The 24,156-nt window shown below is 37.0% G+C and overlaps 1 protein-coding gene across 1 annotated transcript in view; it reads right to left on the reverse strand.

Annotated features, from left to right (window-relative positions):
• Positions 1-7,606: 7,606 nt before the first annotated feature.
• Positions 7,607-24,156, reverse strand: part of LOC128210402 (hephaestin-like protein) — a 32,225-nt gene continuing 15,675 nt past the window's right edge. The window contains exons 4-16 of the mRNA XM_052914745.1: positions 23,240-23,452; positions 18,242-18,420; positions 17,046-17,194; positions 16,480-16,586; positions 15,677-15,854; positions 15,076-15,174; positions 14,260-14,447; positions 13,758-13,966; positions 13,225-13,375; positions 12,421-12,633; positions 10,490-10,712; positions 8,569-9,500; positions 7,607-7,946 (exon numbers count right to left, since the gene is read on the reverse strand). Coding sequence (XP_052770705.1) covers positions 7,672-7,946; positions 8,569-9,500; positions 10,490-10,712; positions 12,421-12,633; positions 13,225-13,375; positions 13,758-13,966; positions 14,260-14,447; positions 15,076-15,174; positions 15,677-15,854; positions 16,480-16,586; positions 17,046-17,194; positions 18,242-18,420; positions 23,240-23,452 — 3,116 coding nt within the window. The 3' untranslated portion in view covers positions 7,607-7,671. The remainder of the gene's footprint in view (positions 7,947-8,568; positions 9,501-10,489; positions 10,713-12,420; positions 12,634-13,224; positions 13,376-13,757; positions 13,967-14,259; positions 14,448-15,075; positions 15,175-15,676; positions 15,855-16,479; positions 16,587-17,045; positions 17,195-18,241; positions 18,421-23,239; positions 23,453-24,156) is intronic.

Raw genomic sequence — 24,156 nt, forward strand, 5'->3', positions numbered from 1 at the left:
CTTATGTGACTATTGTATATCACAGTAAATCTTCTAGCATTCACCAATCATTTAATATTTTTGCGTTTTTAGCTATTAAATACATGGTTACAATCTTGTTATCTGAAGTTAATATTTTCCATAAAGGCATTATTTAGTAAGTTGTACGAGGTTTTTAACTCAAAATTTATGTTTGTTATACATGTGTATGTATTAGGGATGGCAACGAGTAGTAAAATTAATACTCGAGTACTCGGACAATCGTTCGATCGAGTACTCGGGTACTCGATTACTCGGAAAATTGATTATGTGTTCGTAAAGTCAAGATTGTGTATACATGTATCGTTCATGACGTATATTGTGCGCTGGTCGTATTATTGGTATACTATGTATTGATTTTGAATAAAAGTGTCACTTAAAGTATTTCCGTTTAACAATATGGTTTAAACAACTTCGGTTTGTTTGAATTTAAATGTTCCAATTCACTTTCTCTTTTTTTTCTTCCTGGAGTACGAGCACTTCATTCTCAAGTTTTTCACAATAGTTCCTGCTCTCTTAGGGCCAGGCTTTATGCATTATTATTTAAGCCCTCTAAATATAGAAAATGAATGGAGTGTTTTCATATATATATATATATATGTGAATTGAATATTTTAAATAACGTGACAAGTACACTGTCATGTAAGTATAAAAAATCCTTAAGTTGGTTAAGCTAACAATCGCCAGATATGTATGAAGCCTGATATACACCGTTTCAAATATACCGTGTTAAATGTCCTTTGATGACGTCACAAAGAGATAGCCAGTGACAGAGCGTAATTTATGCAAGATGTCAGATCATTTTTCAGCGGTGGCATGCGATATAAGCTACAGAACCGATTTGGTGTCATTTAAAATACATGTACATTGATTTATTCATGAAGAAAACGTTTATTGTATTATTTAACCGAAAAATCGCGCTTTGAAGCAAAGAAAGGGTTGTCACATATTTTCGCGACTTCATTGATTGTTTAAGTAATAAACATTGATCGTGCCCAGTCGCGGATGCATGTTTCCACAACATATTTTAATGCTTTAATATGACATTTGACACATATAAAATATAAGAATTGTTTTTGTTTTTGTTTTTCATTCTTGTCTTGTGTTTGCAATCAAACAAAACCGGTTGTGTCCATGAAAGCCATACAACTTGCCATTATGAAATACTGCCAAATGACTGAAAAAAGCAATTAATAAATTTCGCATCTTCGACCATGCGATTCATTTTTCACCTATCCTTAGCATCAATGAGATATGATTTATACTCTATCAAATAAACGTTATTCCAGGACTCAATTATATCTGGTCCAGGTAATAAGTAAAATTGAATTGTGCACACCGGAGACATAAAGTATTATAATTTTAATATCACATGTTTAGGCGGGTCATGTCAAGTCAAAGTAAAGTCGGGTTAAGTGGTAGTCCATATAAACGGCCGCATCAGAGTTTTTGACGATTTTTTTAGCGACTCTACGTTAGGGGAACATAATGAATGTCAAAGTGTTAAAAAAGTTCCCTTTTCGCGTATAATTGTGGCTAGGTCGGGTGGTAGATTTCGTATTATTACATGGAATTTGTGTATTAAACTATCAAGGTACATGCTTTGTTTGTCTATATGTCTAAGAAATTTGAAGTCAATACATTTTAGGCTTTTTAAGTTATGCGCCGTAAAATGGTTGTAAACACAAATAAAATAAAGGTCATAATTATAAAACTAAGGCTATAATTGCACCCACATGTAAGACATAAGCACATGTTTTCTGGCAACATGTGTTCAAAGTTCCATTGATATCTTGACCTGTGTTGATGTGTGTAATGAGTATCTCGTTAGCGTGAATTTCTTCAATAAGAGACAAACTATTTAAAAGAGGAGAATCAAATTTAGATAGGTATAGAGCACCTATATGGTCTATGTCTGCCAAAAGCAAGTTTTCTATACCAAACGTTTCGCAAAGGTCTGTAGTTTCTGAAATGGCTAATCATTTTGTTCAATGCCTATGCGGGCTGAGAAATCAAAGATGGCCTCCAAGATGGCCGCCAAAACACATACATTTAGTGAGTATTCATATTTGCCTATTTCCTTTACTACGTTTAAGTGTTCAATGACATGGATCAACTAATATATTAGTAGTTATATGACCAATGCGATATAAGTGTACTTTATTACTATCTTTGTTGTTCTTATTTATTTATTTAGCTAAAATATGCTATATTATGCGCAAAATAGGGGTTGGTGTTAGCATTTTTATGTGTAGACTGTATGAGGATGTGCAAACATATACATTTCAGTTAAAATGGAAGTACAAACTATGGGCATTCATGTATATGGCATTTTAATTAAAATTAGTGAGAGGTCCTGTTGCAGTAAAGGATATGATGTGGATGGGGTAATTAAAACGAGTTTCAGCTGTACCGCATACTGCGTTTTTTCTACTATAGATGTACTATTTTCATCTTACATTACATAGTATACTAGACACATATTATAACAGTTAAATACAATCTTTAATGATTCATAATTTGCTGGCCATATGTAAGCATGGACTAGCCAAGGTGACGACTATATTTAGAAGAATAGTGGGGGTATGTTTGCATAATTTTATGAGTTGTCAGATCCATCGTAATCAGGGGCGTAGCAAGGAGCTTTTCGGAGCTTTCTTACCCCTTAACGTATCGTATTTTTTAAAAAGAAAATGGTATAATTGGTAAAATTTTAATTCATGAATAATTTTAGAATCTATATAGATAACATCACCCCTTTTTAAAGTAGCATATGTAACTTTTTAAGTCATGTGTAAAATGGCTTTGCTAATCCGACTACAAATGATCTGATCAAATGTGGATTTCGTAACTCCTATTTCTTATTTGTGCATTAATACTAATTTACACTATCAGAATTTTGTTTTCATTGTCTTAAAGCAGTTTTTTAAAATGATATTAGCAAGGGTATTTTGCTCGTATCTGTAAAAAGATGTATTGATGTGTGTCTTAGTTGTATTATAAAATTGATAGTCTCTTAAAACTCTTACTAGAGTGGCAATGTACTTGTTTGTACTGTTTGTTGAATGTACTTTTAGTCATAAATGTTCAATGCATTTATGAGACTGAAATAAATAAGTAAATTTTCATCCGATAAAATTGATGCCATACTAAGCATGGTGACTGGGAGCTACCACAATGCATTTTTTAAGCAACAAACAGATATATGTGTGATTAACATACAGCTATACACGCAAATGCTTGTGGACGCCTTTGGTAAAAGTTAAAACCCACGAGTATTTACAATACAACCTACATCATTCAACATGTAGTCACTACAGATTTAATCGGTACTAATTGAAACGGATACATTTAATATTTTTATCGATTGATACACTGAAACAGTCGCTCAAACACAAGCGCCAATTTCCTGTTTTTGCGTCTTCCAAAATTATTCAGCTCAAGTTCACTGTCAAGGTACTTCTTTCTATAAACATTCTTATGGCCACAACGTTGCCTTGGTAGGTTTAAATTCTCCTTTTGACACTGAACCACACTGGATCAGCGTACACCGGATGTAGTAGCCTAAGTGAGACGTAAACAATGTAATTTGCACAGGGACTTAAGGGTTTGACTTGTTTTTGTTATATATGACCTGAGTTTGATACAATGAAGTATCATTTTAACGAGTATAGACATGTCCAGGTCTACAGACATCAACATAAATTCTGGTGCTTCGCTCTAAAACGTTAATAAACTGGTGGTAAAGTCGCTAGCTCACGGGCATAGGCAGGTTTTTGTCAAAACTATTCTAATACTTTAATAACTTCTGTTGCGACTACAGCCTTTAAACGATTGCAGTGTGTGTATACCACGTGATAAATTACGTCATATATGCTACGTCAGAAGGCAATATTTTGCTTAAAATAAAGACTTAAATCAAAGATAACTTTTCGCTTACTTCACCATTTTAAATGAAACAAAGGCCAGTCAATGCAGCTTAAAGAGCCCCACCGTTGTTTTATAACCGGAGTTTGATAAGGTGATTAGTTTCTTCAAACACTTCGACAAACCTGTTTCAAAAACAATGTTTTGACATTGCTCCGTCAGACGGCCGTATGGTGAAAGGGTTTGTCGAAGTGTTATAAGAAACTAAACTCTCAATCAAAATTTGGTAAAAGACCGAAGGTGGGGCTCCGTAAGCTGCATAGACTGCGCTATGTTTCATTTAAAATGGTAAAGAAAAGGAAAAGTTATCATTGTGTTAAGTCTTCAATCGAAGCAAAATATTGCCTTCCGACGTAGCATTTATGACGCACTTTATCACGTGGTATACATACACTGTTAGAACATGCTTCGTCAACAGGTAATTGATCTTGACCAGTAGATGATACCTTTCTTTAGAGATCGATAGATTAAATGTCAAGGTCACGGCAACACTGATTTTGAAAAAAAAACCCACAAGTGAACAATAACCAAAAAACGGTTAGACCTTAGATCATGATTCTTCAGTTGTAGGTAGTTCTTAGAGAGTATATTACCATTATTGTTTTTAGGGTCATTAGGTCAAAATTCAAGGTCAAACGCCAATGGTGTTTGGAAAACGTTATCCATTTAATTACTCAAAAATAGTTTGACCTTACATAATGAAACGTATGTGGTAGGATATGTTTGGTGGTAGATGAATTGTATTGTCTTTAATTTGGAGTCAGTGGGTCAAAGGTCAGTATCAAGGCCAAAACTTAATGACAATTGTTTGTCTTTAAGAGTGGTTTGATCAATGACATTGAAACTTCACAGCAAGGTTGTTTGTGACTAGTACATGCCCCCATTGTTTTGGGGGCCAAGGTCATACTTAATGTTGTTCGATATGTTACCCCTGACCAGTTGTTTTTGGAGTCAGTAAGCGTATTGTTGGCACCCATTTGTAAAAACAAGTTCAAGTTTATAAAAAAAATTGTACGCATTCAGTGATATAGACACGCAGAAACTATTACATATGCATGTTTTAACTACCACGTTTGTCATTGGCTGAAGAAGAATGTTTCATATATATCCGCCAATATTTGTTTATACAGTATTTCTGCATATGTGTAGTGTATGAATACATAGCACTACTAAATTCTCAAAAAATACCTATATTGCATGTTATTTCAATTTCATAATGATTTCTAATTGTATAACATCTTGTTTGTAACTGTAAACATTAATTATCATATTATAGCATATATGCAGTTGATATTGTTAGGGACTATTTTATGCGTTTGCTCGTTGAGAAATTTGCAGTAATTTGCCCATTAAATTAAATGGAACACTATCTTTAACTTTTTTTGCTTGTATCAAGCTTTGTTAGAGTTGTTATTTACTAAGTATAATATGAAATATGGCATGAATGTTTAATATGTTTTAAACAATTGTTTATGTTAATCTTGGATACTATTTTTACTGTTTATACATTCTTAAAGCGGTTTTTATTGTTTAGAAATTACAAGAGCTGTCCCGATTGCTTAAAATGCCGAATTTCTAAAAGCAAAGGCTGCGAGTAGCATAAATCGGGCGAAGCATCGCAATATTCGGGCAAATCATTTGTTATATTATAACAAATGATTTGCCCGAATAACGTTATACATGTACTTACAAATTCGATAGGGCTATGCACAGCTTCATTGCTTTTCACATTAGATAGGTTGTTTTAAAAGAGCCATATAATTCAGTGTGTGTGTGTATACCCATTCGGAACTCCTCGGCCATTTTATCGAAAACAACCTCGGATGTATTTGGACGATTTACATACTCAAAAAGTGGTACGTTTAAGTCCGCTGCAAGTAGATCGCGTAGTAGTTTTATTTAGCAGTTAAACTTTGTGACATTACCCTTGGGATTCTTAATTATTTTTGCAATAATACAATTTAATGGCAATCAAATTAAACTTAGATCAATAAATACAACTCTAAAACACTACATTTAATTAATGATATAATTTAAAATTTTACGAACTACTTCAACTGATGTACCTGCATACATCCGAGGTTGTTTTTGAAAAATGGCCGAGGAGTTCCGAATGTGTGTATACCGCGTGATAGATTACGTCATTTATCACTGAATTCTATGGCTATAAATGCTACGTCGGTATGCAATAATTTTCTTCAAAATAAGACTTTAAACAAAGATAACTTAACCATTTATTCACCAAAATGAAATATGGCGCAGTCCACGCCGCTTAAATAGTCCCGCAATCCGTATTTAACTTAACACTATTTTACTTGGTTTCTTAAACACTTCGATAAACCTTTTCACGAAACCGCCGCCTAATGGAGCCCTGTCACATGATTATTTTGGAAACAGTTATGTCGAACTATTTGAGGAAACTACTCACCTAATCAAACTCAGGTAATATAAGGAAGGTGAGGCTCTTTAAGCAACATAGACTGCCCTTTGTTTCATTTAAAATGGTGAACAAAAAGGAAAGTTATCTTTTTGTTAAGTCGTCATTTGAAGCAAAAGGTTGCCTTCCAAAGTATCATTTATGACGTATTTTATCACGTGGTATACACTCACTAGAATTGGCTTTCAAACAATGACTCTGCTTTGATCAAGCTGCTGTGAGATACTGATTGTTGGCTCGAAGATAATATGTACACTGCAGTTTTATTGTGTAACAACAAATTGGACACGATTTATGCGTTCTCTTTTCATGTATTGAAGTACTGTGAAAATGTCATAGAATAAACTCGGCAAGTAAGAAAAAAACGTGAATAATGAGACGTTTTAGGTAATCCAATGCAATCATTGTCCATACAACAACTTTGGAACGATACTACATTCTACCACGAAACTTCAGTGGTAGGTTGTCAATGGTGCGTAATTGACCCTTATTGTTTGTTTGTACTAGTAGGTCAAGGACATTGTCAGCATAAGTTTGAAAACGTATCGGCAATTCTACATAATAACTTGATTCCACTGGGAAGTCTGTGTATAAAGCTTTAATATTTCACATAACTTCAGTGAAAGTGAAACGCAATCTGTAATTTAAAGCCTACTGTTATGCGAGATATTCACTGATCGTTAGGTCAGAGGTCAAGGTCACAGTAAATTATGTTTGGGAAGTTTCAACTGTACACTAATTTGAGAATGCTTCGATATAGGGCTATGAAACTTCAGTAAAATATTACCATTGATTAAAGTCACGGTCAGTTAAAACAATGATATAAAATATATGTCCGCACAATTATCTTATAACAGTTAAACGTCAGAAACGTCAGTGTGCTGTATTTGACCAATACCCCCGATAATGAAGCTAATAAATGGCATAACTTTTCACATAGTTTACCGAATTGGACGAAATAAAAAGTTATGAGTTTAACAAAGAGGGTAGTTTATCAATACCTAACGTCATGTGTACTATGACCACTAAGTTAAAATCACCTGAACCCCCTACCAATAGACGTACCCTATTGTTTTCGGTGTCTTCAAAAGGTCGCAGTGTATCTTGTTTGGACACCTTGTCCGCAGATAAATTTGAAAATAATTTGAAAACATAATGGACAAAAAAATCGATCCAAACACAGTTGGTTATAATATGTGCAAACATTAGCAACTAGAACACAAATGAAAATGTAACAATTTAATAATCAATAATGGCATGGTTTATTTCCTGATCATTTTTGTGTGCTGTCAAGATCGTGTTTGAAGGTTGCCAGGAAGTAAGCCAATTTGGTAGAGAGCCGCCAGCGCCGCGCTTCTGCGCCTGTTGTTCCTGCGCGCCGTCGACCGGGCATCGGAAGTTGGATTCCGATTGACGTCAATGTTGCTAGCTGGAGGGATGTTTCGAATGCGCGTCACCTGAACTCCCGGATCTACGAACTCGGAAGTCTGGCCTACGACCGGAAGTTTGTGGAGAACAATCGGCCGCCGGCGGTTACTCTCGGCATCCTCCAATGCTTTAAGGCCTGAAAACAAAATGCACTATTGTGAAACCCAGGCAAACGTACTGGAAACGGGGTTATACGTGATGTAAAATTAAACAAACGCCTGTAAATTCATGAAACTAGGATCTTAGAACATCAGTGTGTGTATATCACGTGATAAATTATGTCATAAATGCTACGTCGGAAGGCAATATCTTGCTTCAAATGAAGACTTGAACAAATATAATTTACTTTTAATTCCTCATATTAAATGAAACACTGCGCAGTCTACGCCGGTTATATAGCCCACCTATTGGTATTTTCCTAGAGTTTGATTGAGAGTTTAGTTCCTTAAAACACTTCGACAAACATTTTCCAAAAAACGATATAGCACTGTCAAAACATTATTTTGGAGAACAGTTTTGTCGAAGTGTTTCAGAACTAATCACCTTATCAAACTCCGGTAAAAACCCCAAAGGCGGTGCTATTATAGCGGCATAGACTGCCCTTTGATTTTGTTTTAAGTCAACATTGGAAGCAAAAATTTGCTTTCCGACGTAGCGTTTGTGACGTAATTTATCACGTGGTATACACACACTGGAACACGTTGTATACTGAATATAGGACAACTTAAAATAACATAAAATTCCGCATCTCTTCATACCTCCTTTCGGTACGACGGCGTACTTGGCCTCCATGCCGTGGCTGAGGTGGGCCATCACGTGACAGTGGATGAGCCACGTGCCGGGATTGTCCGTGTACATATCAACCGTCTCGTACGTGCCCGGGAACACCTCGACCACATCCCCGCGGTGGGACATAGACGTCCGGTGGACGTACGTCTGTCCATGGAAGTGGACGGTGTGGAAGTCGTCCTCGGATCCCAGCCCCAACACATACCACGTGACATGCTCGCCGACCTCCATCACCATTCCCGGCGTGTTCCCGTAGATATAGCCGTTAATAGCATTCATTAGGTTACTCTCCTCGAATTCGATATGAGGAGCCATCGTGCCCTTTATCTTGTTCATATTGTCTCTTATGTACCAACTCCTGTTCTCATTTATTATATAATACACCAGAGCGAACTCTCTCGTATGATGGTCAAGGCGCTGGTTCCGGGCGTCCAAAATCCCCCTTCTGCACGTGACGAGCGGTCCCATAAGGCCACTGGGTGTGTCCCTAATCATATTGGATCCGGAGTGGTACATCCAGCCGATACAGTTAGGTTCGTTAGGGCCCGGGCCGGCCCTCTGTGGGACGGTCCACCGGTACGTGAACTTGTTGCCTGGCTGGACCTCATCATCGTCGTCAAAGTTGGACTGATCGTTGTACTTCATGCCTTCATTGCCCTTATTTGTAAACACGCCGTGGGGTTTTATTGAAAACGGATGTGAGGCATTGTTCCAGAACACAACTTCGATGACGTCACCGACCTCTGCCCGTATGAAAGGTCCGAGGAGACCCAAATGGATCTCGCGATAGCCTCGCTTCTTCTGGAACTGAAAGCTGTCGTCTGTAAACTCTCGATAGACGGCCTTCTTGTATTTGGTGCCAAGAAAACCGCCGTCCGTCCGCGTGTACAGGTACCCGTGTCTACAAAATATAAATGGAACGGATTAGAAAATAGTGAAAATGTCTTTTCTTTAAAAGGCTCAATAAACTTTATTAAAAACAATCAGTTGATTAGCTGGAGTTTTTTTAGTTATTATTAAATAAATTTTCCGTATAACTTTGGAAAATATTAATTTTGTAATAGTCTATAAATAAAAAGTTAAACACGTGTAAAGAAATACAGTATTGTAAATTTGTATGCACCATAAATATTAAAGTGACACTCTTATTCAAAATCAATACATACACATGTATAACGAACATAAATTTTGAGTGATAAATCTTTAACTACTTACTAAAAAATGCGTTTATGGAAAATATTAATGACTGACAACAAGATTGTATTCGTGTGTTTAATAACTGAAAACGCAAAAATATTAAATGATAGGTGAATGCTAAAATATCTACTGTGATCTACTACAGTCTCATAGGGTAGAAATACCGTGTTTTATGCACATTTCTTTCAAATTAATTCGATATCCATAAGAACCATTTTTTTTCGACATTTATTCATCCTTTGTGGAATATAAAAGCAATATTATTAATTGTGGCAAATCGTATGTTGGAGTAAGAGAGCACCTTTAAGTACAATATTACACAACGATGCTCTCCTTAATTGTGAAATAAGCATCACATAGCATGAACACGTTATCTGCGAGTACGCGTAATGTCAAATTCAGTGAAACAATAGGTGACACCATGGTCTTGCGCGACGTTGACGCAAATTGTTTAGAGGTCAATACACGGCGTAGCCGGGCCGTTGAGTGATTGGCCCGAGTGACTCATAATGGCCCGAGACGTAGCCGACGTAATTACTATATATAGTAACATATGTATCAAGACAACATATTCAACCGTAGGGTAAATATAAAATGAATTCACTAAATATCTTTCATTTACCCGACCTACATATTGGAAGGAGTTAGATACAGTATACAACTGCAGACGACATTTATCTGATGAACACTTACGTGTGCGACTCAGACAGCGACTCGTCCTTAATCTTGTCCCTGCCGGAAGGCGCGTAGTCCCAGTCAATCTCAACCGCGGCGATGTAATAGCGGCGGACGGCACCGGAGGGTTTCATGGGCACCACAGGGAGGCTCTGGGGGGTGCGGCACACGTTCACGTTGTAGATGGAGGTCATGCCGGCCATCAGATGATGGTGGGTATGGCAGTACAACGCCCACCGGCCTGGGTGAAATGGAATGTATGAAGAGTTGGGCAATGGTGAGTTATGGTTGAGAAAAAAATCATTCGATAAACTTTGAACGTGATTTCTTTACACATGAAAGCCACTGGCACCGAATTTTCAAACTCAAATGATTTTTTTATTATTTATAATTTCGAACTAAAAATTACAATGCCAGAAATGTGAAAACTTATTGATTTTTTTTCTCATAAATATGAACTTTGTAATTTCTATATGTTTTTACTTCAAAAAATATTTTTAATTTCTCACATGTCTGGCATTGTAATTTTTAGATTGAAATTATAAGACTATTTTTTTTGATTTTTTAGAGAAAACAACAACAAAAAACTGAGTTTGAAAATCCGTTGTCAGTGATGAAAGCCGACTAGTCTTAATAATCTTTTCTGGAATATCCACTGGCACCGGATTTTCAAACTCAAGCATTTTTTTTAAAAATCACAAAAAAAATCTTATAATTCCTTACTAAAAATTATAATACCGAATATGTGAAAAAATATTATTTTTTTATATATATAAATATTTACTTTGTACTGTATAATATACTAATTAAAAAAAAAAATGATTGAGTTTGAAAATCCGGTGCCAGTGTGAATATCAGATCAAATGTTTTAAAACTGACATTTTTGATATATGACAAAATAGGGCAGTTCGTTACGGTTTGGGAAACTGATATGGCGGCATGCAAGATTTACAATCAAAATTATTGGATACTCATAGTTCGTTCCGCTGGATAATTTTGACAATTTTGTGTCAATGCAAACTGACTTCATGTATAACAAACGGTAATTATATAACATATTACATTATAATTATAAGTATTTCAAATCATTTTTTTAGATTTTTTTAGCTACAAAGATATTATGTATACTTGCATTAACGTATATCATTCGCTTCTTCCGAGGATTAATTAGAATTTACCCTTGAAAACAGCATGTATAAGGCACTTAACACCAAGTGACACTCTTATTCAAAATCAAAACATACACATGTATAACAAACATGTATTTTGACTGATAAATCTTTAACTAATTACTTAATAATGCATTTATGGAAAATATTAATTACTGATAACAAGATTGTAACCATGTATTTAATAGCAGAACGCGCAAAAATATTAAATGATTGGTGAATGCTAAAAGATTTGCTGCGGTCTACTATAGTCTCATATGATAGAAATACTGTCACGGTGTTTTATGCACTCGATATCCTTCACAAGAACAATTGTTTTCGACATTTGATTATCTTGTTTGGAATAATAAAACAATATTTTTAATTGTGTTAAATCTTATTTGGGAGTAAGAGTGCATCTTTAAAGCTGCACTCCCGCAGATTGAACGTTTTGACTTTTTTTTTTTTGATTGAGCCAACTTTTGCGAAAACGCATGGAAATCAAACAACAAAAGATCAGATCGCAGATTTTTATATTTAAGTTCAAAAATTGATTTTTGATGCATTTATTTTTAAACCTTTATGAAAATTATTATTTTATTATTAACGGAAATATGAAAATCTGTGATCCAATTTTTTGTCAGCAATCTTTTATCATTGGTTTGCAGATATTTACGCACAAATATGCTTATTCCAAGACAAAAAATGAAACAAGTTGGAAACACGGTAAATCTGTGAGAATGCAGCTTTAAAGAAACGTTTACAATTATTAGCTATGTTAGATACAAAGACGGTTCTCACCGACGTTGTCCGGATGCATGTAACCCGTAAAGCCTAGCCCCGGAATGATGATCTTGGCGTCCAATGTGCGGCCGTTGACGGCCATGGCGTTCCCCTCCATCGCGACCCCATGAAGGTCCTTGCTGGAGCCGATCCCTAGGAAGTGCCAGGATACCCGGTCCCCAAGGCACATGTCCATGCCGTTCAGCGTCCCGTAGATACGCCCGTTGATCGCTGTAATGGATAAACATTTATTTACTGACCGACTGGATTCAACGATTGATTGATAAATCGTTATATCGATTGAATGACTAATTCAACGACTGAATGATTAAATGGTTGATCGATAAATAGATATATCGATGGAATGAGTGATTGATTGAAAAATATCGAGTTTTCGGTTGATTAAATGAATTATTAAAGAATCAATCGATTAATCGACTAATACGTCGGTTGAGATCCAAGTTGCTCGAAAAAAAAACACACAAGGCAATGCTGTTAAGTGGTAAAAGGATTGGAGTCAGTTATTGAGTATACTCAAGTATTTTCGAGAAACTTGGGGCACATCTATGGACATGCATCCCCTTTCAAAGAATCGGTCGAATTTTGGTGTATTGGGTTTGTGGACTTCGCCCAAGGCATTTTTGGATATTTTAAGTCTGAAATTAATAATTTGTTATGGGGGTTTTCTTTTGTGATATTCACATACAGAAGGTTTTTTTTTTGGGACAAACGCATTTTATGAGGGGGTGGGAGAGGGGACGCGGGCGGCATGCTGGAATATATAACCTACATATGTATGCAAACCATGTATAAACAGCTAACCATGTATGAGGTTTCCATGTTTGAAGGATTCCTCGTTTTTGTCCAGGGAGGCCTTCTCGGGGGCGAACTGTCGCACGCTGTCATCGATGTACCACGAGAGGTTCTCGTCTATCACCGCGAACAGCACAAATATCTCCTTGTTCACGTGCACCTAGCGGGACGGTGGGAGGGACGCAAGGTTAACAGAGGATAGCAATACATAATTCACGGAATGATAAATACACGCAATAAAATTTTCTGCTTTCTATGACAAAATGATTGTTTTAAAGCGATTTAAATGCAGTCTGGTCTGAATTACGTTAACGAATACTACACATGAACAGTCTTTTCAACAAGTTCATCGTCAAAATTGTGTAGGTCTATCCATATAAAGCTTTTTGTAAGTCTGACAACTAATCATGACAGTATGGCGGTTCAAAATAATATCTTAACGAAAGAATGATGCTACTTAGCACATTGAATTGCAAAGAAAACCTTTACAATCAAATACATGTAGCAACTGTTCTAACAAAAATATGGTGCATGTTTCCTACCTGGCGTCCCTGCTCGTTTAGTGAGCCCGGCTTACACACGAGCAGCGGTCCTATGAGGCCGGTATTGGTGTCCTTGCGGACGTCGACGGCGGAATGGTACGTGTACGAGAGGCAGTTGGGGTCGTCGGCCGTGGGGGCCGCTGTCCATGGCACGGTGAAGCGGTACGTCGTGAAACCCGCCGCCTGTGTGATTAAACCATACGGTACCTCTGGGGGGAAAATGAAATATTGGTGAGTTCGAGTTATCGATGTTCGAATTAGCATCAGAATAATTATAAACAAATAGAGGGAGAACTAACTAAAATGTTATAATTATGGGAACTACTTTTATGCGCTGTCACCCATATTCGCGTATGTGTTAATCCGATCTGAGCAATGTTCAGTTTAATTTCGTTCCATCCCGACGTCCAGTGTTTGACTTAAAAAACAATTTAGTTTTATGAAAATACAGTTGGTAAAAATCAAAATTTTACCAAAGATTTGATCTAATTATAGTACCTACCGCTATCGGCAGTGTAGTAGACGGATCCCTCCATGGACTTGTCGAAGGCGACCCCGTGCGGGAAGATGGAGTAGGGACGAGAAGCTTTGTTTTGGAAGACTATCTCCACAGTGTCCCCGACCTCCACTTTGATCGGCGGTCCCATCATGTGCAGGTGTTCCTCGTCTATAGGCCGAGGCTTCATGCGCCTGGAGGGGGTAAAACGCGAATATATCAGGGTGAAAGGGGTTCCACACTGTATACTGAATATATGTACTCATTTTTCTGATGAACATGCCAACTCCAGTAATATAAACGGCGATATATCAGGTTCGGTATTCATAAAACATCTTAATTCAATTCCTAACTTAAAGTTGATTTCCTCAGTCAAGTAGCTAACTGGTCAAACGATATAACCGCTTAATATTATCGTATTGTACAACACTTTGTTTTCATTAATTTTACGTACGTTTATACACGTTTAAGTTGAAATTCTCGTACTCTTCATTTTATTATCAGCGTTTTAGGGAACCTACTTAAGTAGCTACTGTTGCCATAGCTACTGTTGCCACACAGCTACTGTTGAGATAGTTACTGTTGCCATAGCTACTGTTGCCATAGCTACTGTTGCCACACAGCTACTGTTGAGATAGTTACTGTTGCCATTGCTACGGTTGCCATAAAAAAAATGTTGCAATAGCTACTGTTGCCATAGGCCCTGTTGCAACAGCAACTGTTGTCATAGTTAATGTTGCCATAGCTACTGTTGCCATAGTAGATGTTGTCATAGGTCCTGTTGTCATAGGTCCTGTTGTCAGTTACTGTTGCCATAGTTACCTGAACGTCTCGTCCTCGTATTCCACAAACACCGCCTTCTTGTAGGTATTCCCCACACTGTCATGGTGTTCACCGTGATGCATGTGGTGGTGGGCGTTGCTGTGGAGATAAAGTAGAGATATTTCACCGTGAAAATCAAGTACTTAAATGGATTAAATATACCATAGAAAATATGCGGTATTCCTAAATCATGTCCTTTTTATAAGTTATTGAACATGGTTAATGTTATGCTGCTGATTTTCTTACTAGGAAATAAGTGTGTGCTCATGAACAAGCATCCGGTATAATGCTTTGTTCCTTATTGAAATTAACTGTATGCACATGAAGCTACTTTTCGGTATTTTGTTGTTTTCTTTCTTTCTGGAAATAACTATATGCTTATGCTCTGAGCCTCAATTTTGGGTATTTATGCTGGTTTTCATTTTTGGAAATAACTGTATGCTTATGATCCTGCTCTTTGGAAAGCTGTCGATTTTCCTTTTAGAAATTACTACCTTCGCACTTGAACCTGCTTTTCGGTATGCTACTGCTTCTACTGAAATGATCCATTTCGTGTTTGTTTTTTTCTAGTCAGGCTAGCAACTGGAAAAATTAAGCATACCTGGAAAATCCATGGTCCATCTCTACCTTTCCGGCAGAAAATAGATCTTTGCCGCCCGGCATGTAATTCCAGTTTACCTCCTCCGCCGCTATGAAGTACCGCCTCTTCTTTCCCGGCGGCGTCTCCGGAAGTGGTTCCGCCGAGCACTGCTTCACGTGGAAAAAAGCCGTCATACCATCTGTTGGGGGAAACACAATGTGTTACCTTAGTATTGGAATTGAAAATAATCATGTTTCAATAGAAAATTAGTCGTTTAAAAGTTCAGCTTCTTCATATATACAAAATCGATGGGTTAATAAACTGTTAAAAATACGTCTGTCTTTAAAAAATCAGTTCGCGGGCTCAATTTCATAATTTAGACAAAGTAACGAATTGTGGATGTACTTATCAACACAACATAATTTATAACACTCACTCATTTGTTTACTTCTTTACGACATATTTCGATATATTCACCATTTGAATTGTACGTCCGTATACTTAAACGATGTGCCGATGGGATTGGTGCCAGTATGTATTATGTGGTGGGGGCGAGCTTTTCAAAAGAATGCAGTTATGAAATAACTTTTTCTAAAGATCTATAAAGAATTACATAGAGTGAACTTTCGACGCTCGGTAACTAGTAAAACGATACATGTATATACATGCCCTTAGTCTGTATTGCTGATTTCGAGACTTAAAGCACTTGCCACTTTGGGGAATCAAAATTGATTTGTACATGAGTATGCCTAGGCACGTCCCTGGTTAACACTAGCAGACCAATGAGCAGTGCAAGGGTGTCAATTTCGACACCACAGTCTCACCGTGCAGGTGGTCGTTGTTCCGGCACACGAGGAGCCACGTGCCGATGTTGATGGGGACCATGGTGAGCGCGTAGAACGAGGCCGGGTAGATGTCCACCGCGTCCGACCTACGGACAGATAAACAGAGAAGAGTTTAAAATAAGCTGAACTAGCAATTAGCAATAAATGTGGACGCAAATGGTGTCTGTATGTTATGGAAGCAATTTCGCGAGGCTAACAGTGGGACTGGTAAAAAAATGAACACGTATGCTCACTTGCGTTCTTGGAGGACAAATGTCTCACCATGTCAAACAGTGGAACAGGATGAAATATGAATATGTGTTACACTGTATAAAGACACCCACCTGTGTTTCTGACAACGGATGTCTCCCCGTATATCTGAGGGGTGTGGAAGCCGTTCTCATGGACAAACAGTGGAACAGGTTGAAATATGAATATGTGTATATAGAAGCTCACCTGTGTTTCTGGAGGACGGATGTCTCCCCGTATGTCTGAGGGGTGTGGAAGCCGTTCACCAGGGTGAACAGTGAAACTGCAGTTAATATGAACATATGTGTAAGGCTCACCTGTGTTTCTGATGAACGAATGTTTGCCCATATATCTGCATTGTGTGAAAGCCGTTCCCCAGGGCGAACACGTAGATGGCCACCTCCTCCCCCTCACACACGTCCAGTCCAGGCATGTTCCCGTACACATATCCGTTAATGTGGTCAAACTGCAGCGGAGAATTTAGTAATACAGTCATTAATGGTAAGCAATATACAGGTACCAGTGTTGTTTGAATTATGACTTCGTGTTCGTGTTCACGTCACTTTTAATGCGGTAAATCAGCCGGTGAGATGTAGTAAAATACTTAAACAGTCATTACTGGGGGGGGGGGGGGCGTGTGTCACAAGATTATACTGAATATCTTTAATATTCACAAAGAAAGTTTAAGTACTACGACAACGGCAACAAAACAATGACACCAGCACCACCGACAACAACAATGCAAATATTTTTTATTAGACTGCTTCCTCATTTTTTCTTCCAAAAAAAAACTGACAGGATAAACTGTTACTCATCTTTAAAAAATCATGTTTGCTGGTTAAATAAGATAATATTCGCTAACTACAGTCGAACCCTGCTGGATCAAACTCCCAGGGACCGGCGGAAATACATTTAGCCTCCAGAAAGTCGAACCAAGTTGATATGCTTACTTTCAGAAGAAAGAAATCGTTCTTTTACATCCAGTTCGAGCCAACGATGAAATCGAGCCAAGCGCGTTAGAGCCAACGGGGTTCGACTATACTGCTAGTAAAATTAGCAAACCTCGTATTAAAGCTGCACTCTCACAGATTGAAGGTTTTGACAACTTCTTTATTTTTTGTCTTGGAACGAGCCAATTTTTGCGAAATTCCATAGAAACCAGTTATATAAGACTGTTGACAAAAATCAAATCGCAGATTTTATATTTAAGTACTAAAAATAATGTTTTATGCATTTTCTTAAACCGTTAGTACGGTTTAAGCCATAAAACATTAATTTTCGAACGAAAATAGGAAAATCTACGATATGATTTTTTGTCAGCAATCTTTTATTATTGGCTTGCAGATATTAACGCAAAAATTTGCCCTTTCCAAGACAAAAACTAAAAAAGTTATAAAAATGGTATATGTGTGAGAGTACAGCTTTAAGAATGTCAGCATGCAAAGGTAAAATGCAAACACATTTTTAAAAGGTATAAGCAATCAAAATTAGAATTGGAAGACCATAAACATACTTTATTACTTTCAAGAAATGCTTTGTCTTTATTATGCAATAGCTGGAGACACTCGCGCGGCTCCTGACATCGCCGTAAGTTCTTGTTGACCAGGTGACTTTTGGCCTCGTCCGTCTCGTCAACGTAGAAAACGAGCTCGTGCGAAACGTCATTGCGACGTCCTGTCGGCCCTAACGTCCCTGGAACGGACGACAAACGTTAACGATAATAGATGACAGTAATGACACATTCAAACTCATAGTTCCTTAATCTAAAGAAAGAAAAAGATGATAATTGTGTGTTTCAGTTTAAAACATGCAAAACAATCGAACTCGTTAGCTCGAACTCCCAGGGACCAGCGAAAGCTTCTGAAAATCGAGCCAAGCGGGAATGCTTACCTTCAGCATAAAGAAATCGGTCCTTAACATTCAGTTCGAGCCAACGATGAATTCGACCCAAGCGAGTTTGAGCCAACGGGCTCGTCTGTATAGTTCACCTAATGAACAAAAAAAAGTAATATTTTCCTCGTGGATTTGCCACGAGTGTACTGTTTACTTTTGGTGCTCACGAGGTCATATATTGCAATCTTACATTGGAACATTATTGTTTTTATCTCATGCTTATAATTTTATAAAAACAAAATTTTAATTGATATTTGATATGAAAACCGCGCGAAATGTCCACCTGAAACGAAATTTAATGACGTCGTTTTGTTTTCTTCCTGGCATTGTATGGTTTTATGTTACCATTTTTACAATGAAGCGGATACAATCTGATGAGACAGTGAATTTACATTTCGCTAAAGTCACTGGCTTTTCGAAATATAAACCATCTTTATATTTTAATAAACCACTGGAAAGCATGAAATAAAAGTTTGCAGTTTCGGGATGATAATCACGCATAAATGTTGTTCCGGATAAAATAAAGAACATTTTGAAGATGCCGACAAATCTTTTAACCAGTTACTTTTTACTTTATTTTTTTTATGTCACACATACGATTTTAAGATATAATCACCTTTTATGAAGGAATTGAAATCGGGCGCGAAATGGTCATTCTTTTTTTTAAAACTAATATGAAAGCATCAAACATCAAATTCACATGATTGTATAATGAAAGTCAAAATATAGAAAAAAAAAAAAACTTATTTTTGTCAACAACTAGGAATAGTTGGTACATTTTATTTGTTGCCATTCAAAGGTCAGCGATTTAACCTTTTTGGTAGTTTGTGCAAAAAGTATTTCTGCTAGAAAAAAAATCTGATTCGCCTTTAAGCGTGTCCTTCAGACTTCAAAATTTGGTCCAAAAATGGTAAAGTCTATATCAGAGGTAGAAGGGTCTTTAGATTTGCATGAGCCTGCTTAAGAGGTAATATGCGGCGACATTCACTTTGATAAACACATTTGAAAGTCAGCGATTGAACATTTTTGATAGTTTGTGCATTAAGTATTTTTGCTGGAAAAAATATCTGATTCGTCTTTAAGAGTGCACATCAACCTTCAAACTTTTGTAAAAAAGAAAGTAAAGCTCATACAGAGGTAGAAGGTCTTTAGAATTGAATAAATCTGAAGAAGAGTAAATATGAGGCGACATTCACTTTAATAAACACATTTGAAATTCAGCGATTGAACCTTTTTTTATTAGTTTGTGCAAAAAGTATTTTTGCTGGATTTTTTTTATCTGATTCGCCCTCAAGCGTGAACTTCAGACAAAATTGGGCCAAAATATAGTAAAGCCCACACAGAGGTAGAAGGGCCTTTAGATTTGCAGGAGTTTACTACACAGTGTTTTGTACGGACTCACATCCAGGCCCCCAATATCACGAATATACTTAAAGGCCTAGTTTAAGCCTTCTATAAGTGTATAAGTGACCCCCAACCCCCGCCCCCCCCCCAAAAAAAACGTGTGTGTGTACTCAACCTCGATAATCTATATTAATCTCATTGCCTAATTGTCTTATCAGATCTCTGATCTGAGTATCCTGCTGTGCAGTTTTTGAAATTTTATTATAGAAATGGACCCTAAATGGCACTGAGCCAATAAACGAATACACAGGAAATTGGGATTATCATGCCAAACATTCCTTAAAGTAGGCCTTTAAGTCCAGTCTCAATCTAATCGCAATCTCAAACCCCTTCACCATATAACTTAAGTTATTTAAAAAAATATTACACGTTTTTGCACTGTTTAAAAGCACATTAAAGCACATATAAACCTTTTAGATTCGTGTTAACATGCAAAGTTATTAATTCAAATCAATTGAGAAATTAATTATAAAAACATCCGTTTGAAGACGAACCGACTATTTCATCACAGTACGATGATTAAAGGAGTTAAATGATAAATTATTGTAAATATTGTAAATTCATGATTTATTTTAAATTAAACTTATAAAAAAAAACACAATAATTACAAACACATTAATTGCAAATTATACGTCTGTCCTCATAATCAGCGGTGGCGACAGAAAGAAACGGAGATTACCGATTATCGCCAATCGAAGAACAGGCGGAATTTCCCGGTACTCGCCGAGCGCGCTCTAAGGATTGTGGGTAAATTATTATTTCTTATCATTTCATCGATATATTTTGGCCCGTCTCCAATCCATGGTTTATAGGTCCGTGATATACTGTATGAATTAAAAGCTTTGGTAAAAATGTCAAAGAAAACGTCATCTACAGTAAAAAGGGCACAATTGTAAAACTCATTGATTTTGTAACAATAACTCGAAGTCAATTTTTTGCTCTATAATTAATTTTCTATCGATCAAAGGCTTTAATCAACGTCTTCCATGAGAAATAATGTCTTTTCAAAAAGCGAAAAATACGTTTTTATATTTTTTGATGTTTTGTGGATAATTGAGTTAAAATTGAGTTGAGTTTGAGTTATTAATAACAAGTAATCCGATTAGCTAAATCGTTCAATTAAGACCAATAATACCAGCCAAGACACTCTGAAATGAGTTTATGCTTGAATTTGGTAAACTGGTACACGAAACAATAACCGAATTTTTAGATGTTTTAAACATGGCATTGTGTTGATAATATCGTAAATGGGTTTTTTACATTTTGATTTTGGAGTTTCGTATTTTCTCTCTTTGCCTTTTTTCTCATATAATTTATTGTTTAGGTTTCAAAACCTTTGTTTAAAATCTTATCCTGATAACCCAAACAAACCGTTGACAAACCAAACTTTTAACAATATCGTCATTTCTTAAAAGATGTGTCTACTTTCAATTTGAACTCATGTAAATTTTTCCCAGGTTAATGTGTCACATTGTCGTCAACTTAATGTGGGTGACAAATCAAATACATGTTTGTTTACATTTAAGCTGTCACGTCCGCCTGTTTCCAACTAGTTTTTGCCAGTAAACGTGATCGAGTATAATGCCGAATCATAAGAAAAGATTGATATCAACTTAAATTAAGAATATGACAAGTACGTTTTTAACACCGCTAAACTTGTCACCTTAACTTTGGTTAAAAGCAAGAACTTCTTGCCTGAAATGAGAGCTATGCCTATCTGTTACAGGCATAAATTCTTGAGAGTAAACGTGATTCGAACAGAAAATATTCCTAATGCACATGACAAGATTGATAGCGATATTAAAGAAAGCATGTGACAAATCATATTTCATCATTTTTTGGAATGTCACTTCAAGGATAAATCACGTTTACCTCCAGTAGACGAACACTGCCACGTCCCTACGTAAGAAAACAAGTAGCTTCCATGGATGTGAGCGTATGATAGGTACATCCCGACTCGGGAATGTTTTGCGAGTACGAGAACTACCGACTTGAGCAAGGGTTGGTTCATTTTCGTATAATGCACCAGTTAATTGTAACCACGCACCCAGGTTCGTGGGTATACCGGGGATAGCCGGGAAATGGACCGTGTTTTTACCTTTCAGGTTGCCCCGCAGTGCCGGGTGAATGCGGTGGTTTTGTCTTCGCGCAAAATATAGCGGGTATTGGGCCTAACCTAAGGTCCCTTGAGTGCGGGGGCATTTGGTGGGGATTTTACCATCAGTTTATCCCCGCAGAAGGGGGATTTTAGCCGGGGTTGGCTGGACCGAAAATCAAAGTCCCCGCTATTTCCCGGATCTGGGGGCGGGGGCGTGGTTACAATTGACTGGTGCATAACAGAGAGATGATGCTTTGCGTACCAGATTTTAAAATTAGGATTTAGATAGATCTAGATTAGATTAGGTTTATCATTTTCAAAACTCTGATGAATGAGAAAACGGTTGGTTGGGATGAACTTATCGTACACAAGGGGCCATGGTAGATGCTTTTACTCCCACCTCAGTTAAGCATAGTAACGCATTATTAATTTTTATTTATTTTTTACATACGGGTACTTTTTTGTCATTTCCAATGGGTAAGAAAAGGATTTCCAACATTGCAAGATATTTGGATATACGTATCCGGGTTAAGTGATCAAAGAAACTGTTGGACAGTACCTTAGTCATGCATATTTGTTCTCTAAAACAAGAAATGAATTGCCTTTTTCTTTCATGTATCCACAACATACTTAATAAGTTGACAGAGGTACAATAAAGTCTAATTCGTATAACAGTGCCTTAAATAAAACTAATCAATTTTATTGTTTGTTAATGATAATAAATTCCGACTTGTTTCGGAGGTTTATATACTGTCAGGCTAATTGCTCAAAAATTGTTAACGATGTGATTAACGATATTGTTGTTAACTTTCAAACGCAAACTGTTTGATAATGTGCTAATTTATCTAAATAAAACAAAAACACCTGCAAGAGTTGTCTCAAATCTTGCAAGGAACACTGCAGATCAAAAAAGTAATCATTTATCGTCCAGAGCAGCAAAGATTTTAAAGTTAACAATGCCAATGTTAACAACGTTGTTGACTTTAACAAAGTTCTGAACAATCGGACCATCGTCTGTTTAATCAACAATAATGAAAGCTACCAAATTTAAAAAAAAACACACTCTAATGTATCCCTTCTAAGACAGTTTTGGATATCCAAAGTTCTCCCGCTAACCTGGTTTACAACTAAGCAAAACGCCGACAAGGCCCGTCTCGATGTCAACCATAGAGTCCACGTGGGAGTGATAGCCCCATGGTACGCACGCGTCGTCATCGGGGGTCGGGGCGAAGTTTGCCGTGAGGTTCCATATGTACACGAACCTGCCCCCTGGTGGCACACCGTCGTCACGCTTGGCGATGCCTTTCTCACCATCAAGATACAAGGCACCTGGAATGGATATATGAATTATGTACAGTTCGCAGGTTCGATCATCGTGAATCAGTGGTCTTGTGGTCCCCCCCCCCCCCCACACACACACACTTAAAAGATACTAATCACTTCCAGGAGGGGCGTTAATTAAATGGGGTTTTCGTGTTAATGTGATATACACTGTAAAGAACAAGTGTTGTTCGTACATCGAAGCCCTAAATAATTTTAAATCGCGTTACTAGATTTCGGCAAAAAAGAGCAACTTCTGTGACATTTCAATACAGACCATAACGACGTCAATACAGACCATAACGATCAGACAATTAGACGTCAATACCGACCATAACGACGTTTATACAGACCATTATGACATCAATACAGACCATACGTCGTTAATACAGACCATAACGACGTCAATACAGACCATACGACGTTAATACAGACAATAAAGACGTTTATACAGACCATTACGAAGTCAGTACAGATCATAACGACGTTGAAACAGACCGAAACGACGTCAGAACAGACAATAACGATGACAAAACAGACCATGAGGCACCAATACAGACAATAAAGACGTAAATACAGACAATTAATACGTTTATACAACAATTACGATGTCAAAACAGACTCTAAGAAGTCAATACAGACCATAAAGACGTCAATACAGACCACCACAAAGACGTCAATACAGACCATAAAGACGTCAATATAGACCATAA

This window comes from Mya arenaria, chromosome 12 (genome assembly GCF_026914265.1).
Source record: "Mya arenaria isolate MELC-2E11 chromosome 12, ASM2691426v1".
In the NCBI taxonomy this organism is placed as follows: Eukaryota; Metazoa; Mollusca; class Bivalvia; order Myida; family Myidae; genus Mya; species Mya arenaria.